At 46.2% G+C, this 12,834-nt stretch overlaps 1 protein-coding gene across 1 annotated transcript in view; it reads left to right on the top strand.

Moving 5' to 3' along the window:
• Positions 1-10,026, top strand: part of ephb4a (eph receptor B4a) — an 86,711-nt gene extending 76,685 nt beyond the window's left edge. Inside the window, 5 exon segments of the mRNA XM_042311271.1 lie at positions 5,728-5,975; positions 6,211-6,426; positions 7,275-7,618; positions 8,075-8,233; positions 8,484-10,026. Of these exon segments, the coding sequence (XP_042167205.1) occupies positions 5,728-5,975; positions 6,211-6,426; positions 7,275-7,618; positions 8,075-8,233; positions 8,484-8,589 (1,073 nt within the window). The 3' untranslated portion in view covers positions 8,590-10,026.
• The last annotated feature ends 2,808 nt before the right edge of the window (positions 10,027-12,834 follow it).

The raw sequence follows: 12,834 nt of genomic DNA, 5'->3' as shown, positions 1-12,834 counted from the left end.
TTATTAAACAGACTGGTGGATAGGCTGTCTCTCTGTGATATTATTAAACAGACTGGTGGATAGGCTGTCTCTGTGATATTATTAAACAGACTGGTGGATAGGCTGTCTCTGTGATATTATTAAACAGACTGGTGGATAGGCTGTCTCTCTGTGATATTATTAAACAGACTGGTGGATAGGCTGTCTCTCTGTGATATTATTAAACAGACTGGTGGATAGGCTGTCTCTCTGTGATATTATTAAACAGACTGGTGGATAGGCTGTCTCTCTGTGATATTATTAAACAGACTGGTGGATAGGCTGTCTCTGTGATATTATTAAACAGACTGGTGGATAGGCTGTCTCTGTGATATTATTAAACAGACTGGTGGATAGGCTGTCTCTGTGATATTATTAAACAGACTGGTGGATAGGCTGTCTCTCTGTGATATCATTAAACAGACTGGTGGATAGGCTGTCTCTCTGTGATATTATTAAACAGACTGGTGGATAGGCTGTCTCTCTGTGATATTATTAAACAGACTGGTGGATAGGCTGTCTCTCTGTGATATTATTAAACAGACTGGTGGATAGGCTGTCTCTCTGTGATATTATTAAACAGACTGGTGGATAGGCTGTCTCTCTGTGATATTATTAAACAGACTGGTGGATAGGCTGTCTCTGTGATATTATTAAACAGACTGGTGGATAGGCTGTCTCTCTGTGATATTATTAAACAGACTGGTGGATGGGCTGTCTCTGTGATATTACTAAACAGACTGGTGGATAGGCTGTCTCTCTGTGATATTATTAAACAGACTGGTGGATAGGCTGTCTCTCTGTGATATTATTAAACAGACTGGTGGATAGGCTATCTCCCTGTGATATTATTAAACAGACTGGTGGATAGGGTGTCTCTGTGATGTTATTAAACAGACTGGTGGATAGGCTGTCTCTCTGTGATATTATTAAACAGACTGGTGGATAGGCTGTCTCCCTGTGATATTATTAAACAGACTGGTGGATAGGGTGTCTCTGTGATATTATTAAACAGACTGGTGGATAGGCTGTCTCTCTGTGATATTATTAAACAGACTGGTGGATAGGCTGTCTCTCTGTGATATTATTAAACAGACTGGTGGATAGGCTGTCTCTCTGTGATATTATTAAACAGACTGGTGGATAGGCTATCTCCCTGTGATATTATTAAACAGACTGGTGGATAGGGTGTCTCTGTGATGTTATTAAACAGACTGGTGGATAGGCTGTCTCTCTGTGATATTATTAAACAGACTGGTGGATAGGCTGTCTCCCTGTGATATTATTAAACAGACTGGTGGATAGGCTGTCTCTGTGATATTATTAAACAGACTGGTGGATAGGCTGTCTCTCTGTGATATTATTAAACAGACTGGTGGATAGGCTGTCTCTCTGTGATATTATTAAACAGACTGGTGGATAGGCTGTCTCTCTGTGATATTATTAAACAGACTGGTGGATAGGCTGTCTCTCTGTGATATTATTAAACAGACTGGTGGATAGGCTGTCTCTCTGTGATATTATTAAACAGACTGGTGGATAGGCTGTCTCTGTGATATTATTAAACAGACTGGTGGATAGGCTGTCTCTCTGTGATATTATTAAACAGACTGGTGGATAGGCTGTCTCTCTGTGATATTATTAAACAGACTGGTGGATAGGCTGTCTCTCTGTGATATTATTAAACAGACTGGTGGATAGGCTGTCTCTCTGTGATATTATTAAACAGACTGGTGGATAGGCTGTCTCTCTGTGATATTATTAAACAGACTGGTGGATAGGCTGTCTCTGTGATATTATTAAACAGACTGGTGGATAGGCTGTCTCTCTGTGATATTATTAAACAGACTGGTGGATAGGCTGTCTCTGTGATATTATTAAACAGACTGGTGGATAGGCTGTCTCTCTGTGATATTATTAAACAGACTGGTGGATAGGCTGTCTCTGTGATATTATTAAACAGACTGGTGGATAGGCTGTCTCTCTGTGATATTATTAAACAGACTGGTGGATAGGCTGTCTCTGTGATATTATTAAACAGACTGGTGGATAGGCTGTCTCTCTGTGATATTATTAAACAGACTGGTGGATAGGCTGTCTCTCTGTGATATTATTAAACAGACTGGTGGATAGGCTGTCTCTCTGTGATATTATTAAACAGACTGGTGGATAGGCTGTCTCTCTGTGATATTATTAAACAGACTGGTGGATAGGGTGTCTCTGTGATGTTATTAAACAGACTGGTGGATAGGCTGTCTCTCTGTGATATTATTAAACAGACTGGTGGATAGGATGTCTGTGATATTATTAATCAGACTGGTGGATAGGCTGTCTCTCTGTGATATTATTAAACAGACTGGTGGATAGGCTGTCTCTCTGTGATATTATTAAACAGACTGGTGGATAGGCTGTCTCTCTGTGATATTATTAAACAGACTGGTGGATAGGCTGTCTCTGTGATATTATTAAACAGACTGGTGGATAGGCTGTCTCTGTGATATTATTAAACAGACTGGTGGATAGGCTGTCTCTCTGTGATATTATTAAACAGACTGGTGGATAGGCTGTCTCTCTGTGATATTATTAAACAGACTGGTGGATAGGCTGTCTCTCTGTGATATTATTAAACAGACTGGTGGATAGGCTGTCTCTGTGATATTATTAAACAGACTGGTGGATAGGCTGTCTCTGTGATATTATTAAACAGACTGGTGGATAGGCTGTCTCTGTGATATTATTAAACAGACTGGTGGATAGGCTGTCTCTCTGTGATATTATTAAACAGACTGGTGGATAGGCTGTCTCTGTGATATTATTAAACAGACTGGTGGATAGGCTGTCTCTGTGATATTATTAAACAGACTGGTGGATAGGCTGTCTCTGTGATATTATTAAACAGACTGGTGGATAGGCTGTCTCTGTGATATTATGAAACAGACTGGTGGATAGGCTGTCTCTCTGTGATATTATTAAACAGACTGGTGGATAGGCTGTCTCTCTGTGATATTATTAAACAGACTGGTGGATAGGCTGTCTCTCTGTGATATTATTAAACAGACTGGTGGATAGGCTGTCTCTCTGTGATATTATTAAACAGACTGGTGGATAGGCTGTCTCTGTGATATTATTAAACAGACTGGTGGATAGGCTGTCTGTCTGTGATATTATTAAACAGACTGGTGGATAGGCTGTCTCTCTGTGATATTATTAAACAGACTGGTGGATAGGCTGTCTCTCTGTGATATTATTAAACAGACTGGTGGATAGGCTGTCTCTCTGTGATATTATTAAACAGACTGGTGGATAGGCTGTCTCTCTGTGATATTATTAAACAGACTGGTGGATAGGCTGTCTCTCTGTGATATTATTGAACAGACTGGTGGATAGGCTGTGATATTATTAAACAGACTGGTGGATAGGTGTCTCTGTGATATTATGAAACAGACTGGTGGATAGGCTGTCTCTCTGATATTATTAAACAGACTGGTGGATAGGCTGTCTCTGTGATATTATTAAACAGACTGGTGGATAGGCTGTCTCTCTGTGATATTATTAAACAGACTGGTGGATAGGCTGTCTCTCTGTGATATTATTAAACAGACTGGTGGATAGGCTGTCTCCTGTGATATTATTAAACAGACTGGTGGATAGGGTGTCTCTGTGATGTTATTAAACAGACTGGTGGATAGGCTGTCTCTCTGTGATATTATTAAACAGACTGGTGGATAGGCTGTCTCCCTGGGATATTATTAAACAGACTGGTGGATATGGTGTCTCTGTGATATTATTAAACAGACTGGTGGATAGGCTGTCTCTCTGTGATATTATTAAACAGACTGGTGGATAGGCTGTCTCTCTGTGATATTATTAAACAGACTGGTGGATAGGCTGTCTCTCTGTGATATTATTAAACAGACTGGTGGATAGGCTGTCTCTCTGTGATATTATTAAACAGACTGGTGGATAGGCTGTCTCTGTGATATTATTAAACAGACTGGTGGATAGGCTGTCTCTCTGTGATATTATTAAACAGACTGGTGGATAGGCTGTCTCCCTGGGATATTATTAAACAGACTGGTGGATATGGTGTCTCTGTGATATTATTAAACAGACTGGTGGATAGGCTGTCTCTCTGTGATATTATTAAACAGACTGGTGGATAGGCTGTCTCTCTGTGATATTATTAAACAGACTGGTGGATAGGCTGTCTCTCTGTGATATTATTAAACAGACTGGTGGATAGGCTGTCTCTCTGTGATATTATTAAACAGACTGGTGGATAGGCTGTCTCTCTGTGATATTATTAAACAGACTGGTGGATAGGCTGTCTCTGTGATATTATTAAACAGACTGGTGGATAGGCTGTCTCTCTGTGATATTATTAAACAGACTGGTGGATAGGCTGTCTCTGTGATATTATTAAACAGACTGGTGGATAGGCTGTCTCTCTGTGATATTATTAAACAGACTGGTGGATAGGCTGTCTCTCTGTGATATTATTAAACAGACTGGTGGATAGGCTGTCTCTCTGTGATATTATTAAACAGACTGGTGGATAGGCTGTCTCTGTGATATTATTAAACAGACTGGTGGATAGGCTGTCTCTCTGTGATATTATTAAACAGACTGGTGGATAGGCTGTCTCTCTGTGATATTATTAAACAGACTGGTGGATAGGCTGTCTCTCTGTGATATTATTAAACAGACTGGTGGATAGGCTGTCTCTCTGTGATATCATTAAACAGACTGGTGGATAGGCTGTCTCTCTGTGATATTATTAAACAGACTGGTGGATAGGCTGTCTCTCTGTGATATTATTAAACAGACTGGTGGATAGGCTGTCTCCCTGTGATATTATTAAACAGACTGGTGGATAGGGTGTCTCTGTGATGTTATTAAACAGACTGGTGGATAGGCTGTCTCTCTGTGATATTATTAAACAGACTGGTGGATAGGGTGTCTGTGATATTATTAATCAGACTGGTGGATAGGCTGTCTCTCTGTGATATTATTAAACAGACTGGTGGATAGGCTGTCTCTCTGTGATATTATTAAACAGACTGGTGGATAGGCTGTCTCTGTGATATTATTAAACAGACTGGTGGATAGGCTGTCTCTGTGATATTATGAAACAGACTGGTGGATAGGCTGTCTCTCTGTGATATTATTAAACAGACTGGTGGATAGGCTGTCTATGTGATATTATTAAACAGACTGGTGGATAGGCTGTCTCTCTCTGATATTATTAAACAGACTGGTGGATAGGCTGTCTCTGTGATATTATTAAACAGACTGGTGGATAGGCTGTCTCTGTGATATTATTAAACAGACTGGTGGATAGGCTGTCTCTGTGATATTACTAAACAGACTGGTGGATAGGCTGTCTCTCTGTGATATTATTAAACAGACTGGTGGATAGGCTGTCTCTCTGTGATATTATTAAACAGACTGGTGGATAGGCTGTCTCTGTGATATTATTAAACAGACTGGTGGATAGGCTGTCTCTCTGTGATATTATTAAACAGACTGGTGGATAGGCTGTCTCTGTGATATTATTAAACAGACTGGTGGATAGGCTGTCTCTGTAATATTATTAAACAGACTGGTGGATAGGCTGTCTCTGTGAAATTATTAAACAGACTGGTGGATAGGCTGCTGTACTATCATGTATGTACTATACTGACTCATGTTTCACTTGCTTGTCTCTAGGGGAGTTTGGGGAGGTGTGTCGGGGGAGGCTGAAGGTCCCAGGGAAGAAGGAGAACTACGTGGCCATCAAGACCCTGAAGAGTGGCTACACAGACAAACAGAGGCGGGACTTCCTGTCGGAGGCTAGCATCATGGGCCAGTTCCAGCACCCCAACATCATCCACCTGGAGGGCATCATCACTGCTTCCTGTCCCGTCATGATCCTCACTGAGTTCATGGAGAACGGAGCGCTTGACTCCTTCCTTAGGGTCAGTCTATATACCGTCTCTGAGCCTTCCACACACACAGAAACGCACACAGACACACACACACAAACACAGACACACACAAACAAACACAAACACACACTCACAACCCCTTCCTTTTGCGTCATTATTTCACTATGTCACTTCTGGTCTCTGACTCTCCCTCAACCCATCCCTCTTACACGCATATTGAATTGTTTCTTCCAGATCTCTAACTCTCTCGTCTCTCTCTCTGTAGTTGAATGATGGTCAGTTCACTCCCATCCAACTGGTGGGCATGCTGCGTGGCATCGCGTCGGGCATGAAGTACCTGTCTGAGATGAGCTACGTCCACAGAGACCTGGCCGCCCGCAACATCCTGGTCAACAGCAACCTGGTGTGTAAGGTGTCTGACTTCGGCCTGTCCCGTTTCCTCCAGGAGAACTCCTCAGACCCCACCTACACCAGCTCTCTGGTGAGACTACTGCACCCTGTTCTTCCTCAACACCAAGCCCTTTGTGTGTGTGTGCATATGGTCATGGTGTATGGTTGTTGACTACAGATGGTCATGGTGTGTGGTTGTTGACTACATATGGTCATGGTGTGTGGTTGTTGACTACAGATGGTCATGGTGTGTGGTTGTTGACTACATATGGTCATGGTGTGTGGTTGTTGACTACAGATGGTCATGGTGTGTGGTTGTTGACTACAGATGGTCATGGTTTGTGGTTGTTGACTACAGATGATCATGGTGTGTGGTTGTTGACTACATATGGTCATGGTGTGTGGTTGTTGACTACATATGGTCATGGTGTGTGGTTGTTGACTACAGATGGTCATGGTGTGTGGTTGTTGACTACAGATGGTCATGGTGTGTGGTTGTTGACTACATATGATCATGGTGTGTGGTTGTTGACTACAGATGGTCATGGTGTGTGGTTGTTGACTACATATGGTCATGGTGGGTGGTTGTTGACTACAGATGGTCATGGTGTGTGGTTGTTGACTACAGATGGTCACGGTGTGTGGTTGTTGACTACAGATGGTCATGGTGTGTGGTTGTTGACTACATATGGTCATGGTGTGTGGTTGTTGACTACAGATGGTCATGGTGTGTGGTTGTTGACTACAGATGGTCATGGTGTGTGGTTGTTGACTACAGATGGTCATGGTGTGTGGTTGTTGACTACAGATGGTCATGGTGTGTGGTTGTTGACTACAGATGGTCATGGTGTGTGGTTGTTGACTACATATGGTCATGGTGTGTGGTTGTTGACTACAGATGGTCATGGTGTGTGGTTGTTTCATCCTGTCTTCTATCAGGGTGGTAAGATCCCTATCCGCTGGACCGCCCCAGAGGCCATTGCCTTCAGGAAGTTCACCTCAGCCTCCGACGCCTGGAGCTACGGCATCGTCATGTGGGAGGTCATGTCGTTCGGAGAGAGGCCCTACTGGGACATGAGCAACCAGGACGTGATCAACGCCATAGAGCAGGACTACCGCCTACCCCCGCCCCCTGACTGCCCCACCCACCTCCACCAGCTGATGCTGGACTGCTGGCAGAAGGAGCGCTCGGCCCGCCCCCGCTTTGCCGCCATCGTTAGCGCCCTGGACAAGCTGATCCGCAACCCTGCCTCGCTCAAGATCATGGCCCAGGATGGTGCAGGGTGAGTGGGCACAGATCTATAGGCGAGAGGGGTGGGTGTGGAGGGTGTGTGGGAGAGTCAGATAAGGTAGTGTGGGTTTAAACACAAAGCCTAGGGTAAAGACAGGGAAATTACTGTCTAACCAGCTGGAGTACTGTATATCCTGTCCCCTAATAGAGCCCCAGTCTCCACTACTTCATTCCTAGAATACAGTCCTGTCTTTCAGAGAGTCAGTCTACTGTCCCTCCTCTGTCCTGCTGTGACCTGTCAGGCTCTAGCTGTGCCTATCCTCTCCCCCTCTCCCACCCCAAATACTGACCTGTCACTCACAGCCTGGCCCATGCCCCCTCCCCTCCAGCAGCCATTGTTGTTGCCTGTCACTTATGCAGCCTTAGATCCCGCCCCTACTCCGTAGACATGCCTGTGAGGCCCCTGGTGTGTGTGTGACGTGTCCCTGTGTGTGTCCCCTGTCCCCAGGCCATCCCACCCCCTGCTGGACCAGCGGGCCCCCCCGGCTCCCTCAGCGTGTGGCTCCGTGGGGGAGTGGTTGAGGGCCATCAAGATGGAGCGCTACGAGGACAGCTTCCTCCAGGCTGGATTCACCTCTGTAGACCTGTTGGCCCAGATCACTGCTGAGTGAGTTCATACCTACAACAATGTAGCTGTCTGTCTGTCTGTCTATCTGTCTGCCTATCTGTCTGTCTGTCTGGCTATGTGTCAGTCTGTCTGTCTGCCTGTCTATCAGTCTGTCTGCATGTCTATCTGTCTATCAGTCTGTCGGTCTGTCTGCCTGTCTATCAGTCTGTCTGCCTATGCGTCAGTCTGTCTGTCTGCCTGTCTGTCTATCTGTCTGTCTGTTTATCTAATAGTATGTCCTTCTTCTCAGGGACCTGCTGCGTCTGGGAGTGATCCTGGCTGGACACCAGAGGAAGATCCTGTCCAGTATCCAGACTCTGACCATGACCAAGAGCCCTGGAACCATACGCTTCTAACCCCAGCACAACTCAACTTGACCCCTGACCTCTTGCCCTGACCCAACACAGACACCAGCACGCACACACCACACAGAACATCGCACACCCATGGACCTATCCAGCACCCTGTGGTGCTGCACCCACGCAGTTCCTCACCCTGGTACCAGTCCCTTCTTAGACATGAAGTCCATCAGTGTCGTGACAGAGCTTCAATACGAACTTATTATAGACGACCTTCCCTCCAACCTGTTCAACCTGTCCTTATTGACCACTGAGCGGTCAGTCAGGCCTGGTGCTGGGGTCTGGTGGGAGACTGCCTCACTGGCCAGTTCACCCTCACTACTCCTCCTCTGCTTCACTGCTTGAATGTTTAACACACTGGTGATACTAGTGGAAGCACAGATCAACGTCAACCTAAGGACTATAGCTTTTCTATTGGTGTTTTTCATGATGAAGAATATGAACTAGCCAGTAGCGGACGACACTACTGCAACATGGTGACACTTTCACAAATGTTGTGTCTTGGATTATTCATCCCATGTGGATTATATGATGATGTGATTACAGCTCTTTCAACGGACTGGAAAATGTGTGTTTGGACTCTTACCGGATGGACGTTTTCTTTTGGTTTCAAAATGCCTTGCCTTTCCTCAGGTGTTATGGTTAATGTAGGCATTTAGACCAGAACAGACTGTAGTCATACAAGCCTTCCTCTCCTCATCTTCCTCCGTGACTGTGCATGACTCTCCTGGGTCAGCTGTGTGGGAGGAGAGCAGGACTGAGATCAGCACTTTTATAGCCTGAACAGAGAAATTGGGTTTTTTAGTCAGAGATAGAGATCTCTCTGTCTGACTACACCTCTGCTCCTCTCAGAAGCTGCAGTATTTCCTGTGTTTCTCTTGGGGTATGGCTGGCTGGGCATTTCCACTTCCTGTTGCTGCTGGACTGGGCAGCTCACTTCCACACACTCAGATTGAAGGAGGTCCCTGACCGTGGTTAACGAGACTAAGAGAACACTGCTTAAGTATTTTCTAATTGGACGACTTGACCTGGACAGACATCAGCCTGGCCTCTCATTACTTGATTGATATTACTGTTGGTGTGTTTCTGTCTTGCTCGAGTGCCATTTGATATTCTATGTGATTTGAAATCAAAATGCCTTTTCTATAAAGCGGAAAGCCTTCCCAGGGTGATACAGTTAGATCTACCATACAAAGTCCCTTCAGATGCCAACAGTTTCACATGTTTATGTTTGGGGAGATTGTGTGCTTCCTTGTTAACTAAAGGATTGTGGGTAAGTGGTCTTCACATTGAGGATCTGTTATGAAAACAGGGACCTATCTTTTATAAAGTTGCCTTTTAAAATATTGTGTAGATAAGTATGTTTTGATTCCCCCTCCTTTCTGTGTGTAATGTGTATTCAGTCACAATAAAGACACATACCAGTGTTTATCACCTAGGACTCCTGCACCTCTTTTAACAGGCAACTGAGCTTGTTATAACACACACATTACACACACTCCCTTTAGAGTTCTCAAATGCACACACATGAATGCATACACACACACACACACACACACATACAAAGTGAAACACAAGTAAGCCCACACACTCTAATGCATACTAAGTGAAGCATCCCAAAAATGGAGTACACACACACATTCACACGTATACACAGCCAACTTCAGTATATCATCCATATTCCTAATCGTTTTAAGGTGATCCGTTTCTTTGGCAGCTCTTGTTTTCAAACATTCCTCCCCACAGATACTGTGACCTCCACAGTGAGGGAGGGCGAGGGGGGTTGTGGTTTGGGAATTGAGCCTACACCCCCCCCCCCCAACCCTCACCCATTTCAGTTTATCTCCCTCACGGACATTCCTCTCTCTCCTGCTCCTTCCTTCAGAGAGACAACCCGTACCCCAGAGACCTCTCAGCTTGTCCTTGACTCTGTTCACTGACCCTCTCCTGTGTGTTCTCCCCCTGCTCCTCAGCCCTTAGTCCTCTGGAGTAGTGCTCTGCTCTCACCCTGCTACGAACGACCCTGTTAACAGCACGTCCACTGCCCCATCTCAGAGCAGCCCACAGAGAGCTCACCACGGACTGTTTTCTGCTGTTTTCGACTCTCTCTCTCCACCGCACCTGCTGTCTCGACCTCTGAATGCTTTACATTGAAAAGCCAACTGAAATATACTCTTGAGGCACTGACATGTTGCACCCTCTACAACCACTGTGATTATTATTTGACCCTGCTGGTCATCTTGAAGAATATATGAACAATCTGGCCTTAATGGCCATGTACTCTTATAATTAACACCCGGCACAGCCAGAAGAGGACTGGCCACCCCTCAGAGCCTGGTTCCTCTCTACCCAGTACAGACAGAAGAGGACTGGCCACCCCTCAGAGCCTGGTTCCTCTCTACCCAGTACAGACAGAAGAGGACTGGCCACCCCTCAGAGCCAGCTTCCTCTCTACCCAGTACAGCCAGAAGAGGACTGGCCACCCCTCAGAGCCTGCTTCCTCTCTACCCAGTACAGACAGAAGAGGACTGGCCACCCCTCAGAGCCTGGTTCCTCTCTACCCAGTACAGACAGAAGAGGACTGGCCACCCCTCAGAGCCTGGTTCCTCTCTACCCAGTACAGACAGAAGAGGACTGGCCACCCCTCAGAGCCAGCTTCCTCTCTACCCAGTACAGCCAGAAGAGGACTGGCCACCCCTCAGAGCCTGCTTCCTCTCTACCCAGTACAGACAGAAGAGGACTGGCCACCCTTCAGAGCCTGGTTTCCTCTCTACCCAGTACAGACAGAAGAGGACTGGCCACCCTTCAGAGCCTGGTTCCTCTCTACCCAGTACAGACAGAAGAGGACTGGCCACCCTTCAGAGCCTGGTTCCTCTCTACCCAGTACAGACAGAAGAGGACTGGCCACCCTCAGAGCCTGGTTCCTCTCTACCCAGTACAGACAGAAGAGGACTGGCCACCCTTCAGAGCCTGGTTCCTCTCTACCCAGTACAGACAGAAGAGGACTGGCCACCCTTCAGAGCCTGGTTCCTCTCTACCCAGTACAGACAGAAGAGGACTGGCCACCCTTCAGAGCCTGGTTCCTCTCTACCCAGTACAGCTAGAAGAGACTGGCCACCCTCAGAGCCTGGTTCCTCTCTACCCAGTACAGACAGAAGAGGACTGGCCACCCTTCAGAGCCTGGTTCCTCTCTACCCAGTACAGCTAGAAGAGACTGGCCACCCTCAGAGCCTGGTTCCTCTCTACCCAGTACAGCTAGAAGAGACTGGCCACCCCTCAGAGCCTGGTTCCTCTCTACCCAGTACAGACAGAAGAGGACTGGCCACCCTTCAGAGCCTGGTTCCTCTCTACCCAGTACAGCTAGAAGAGACTGGCCACCCTCAGAGCCTGGTTCCTCTCTACCCAGTACAGACAGAAGAGGACTGGCCACCCTCAGAGCCTGGTTCCTCTCTACCCAGTACAGACAGAAGAGGACTGGCCACCCTTCAGAGCCTGGTTCCTCTCTACCCAGTACAGACAGAAGAGGACTGGCCACCCTTCAGAGCCTGGTTCCTCTCTACCCAGTGCAGACAGAAGAGGACTGGCCCCCATCAGAGCCTGGTTCCTCTCTACCCAGTGCAGACAGAAGAGGACTGGCCCCCATCAGAGCCTGGTTCCTCTCTACCCAGTGCAGACAGAAGAGGACTGGCCACCCCTCAGAGCCTGGTTCCTCTCTACCCAGTGCAGACAGAAGAGGACTGGCCCCCCATCAGAGCCTGGTTCCTCTCTAGGATTCTTCTTCGTTTTCTAGGGAGTTTTTCCTAGCCACTGTGCTTCTACACCTGCATTGCTTGCTGTTTGGTGTTTTAGGCTGGGTTTCTGTATAGCACATCTGCTGATTTAAAAATGTCTTTATAAATACATTTGATTGATTTATTGAGTTACTCACACAGACTATAATCTTAATCTGGGTGTTGGGTTTTTCAAATCATTAAAGATAATGTATGTGCTTCTGTTATCTGTGTTGTTGCTGAGTCAGTCCTAGGTCCCATGGCCCTCCCGTGCCCTCCACTATGCTGTTTCAGAGGAAGTGTGTCACAGAGGCTTTCATGTGCTGCAAATAAACAATGAGAGGATGACCCCTCCAAGCCCACTGACCTCTGACCCTTCCCCCAATGTAAAACAATAAATGCCCTCTCCAGACCCACACTTCGAATCAAATCAACCTTTATTGGGGGTTGCTGTAGAAATGTGCCATTCAGT

Source organism: Oncorhynchus tshawytscha, linkage group LG33, assembly GCF_018296145.1.
Source record: "Oncorhynchus tshawytscha isolate Ot180627B linkage group LG33, Otsh_v2.0, whole genome shotgun sequence".
Lineage (NCBI taxonomy): Eukaryota > Metazoa > Chordata > Actinopteri > Salmoniformes > Salmonidae > Oncorhynchus > Oncorhynchus tshawytscha.
The sequence above is the reverse complement of the archived record's forward strand: the minus strand, read 5'-3'. Positions and strand labels throughout refer to the sequence as shown.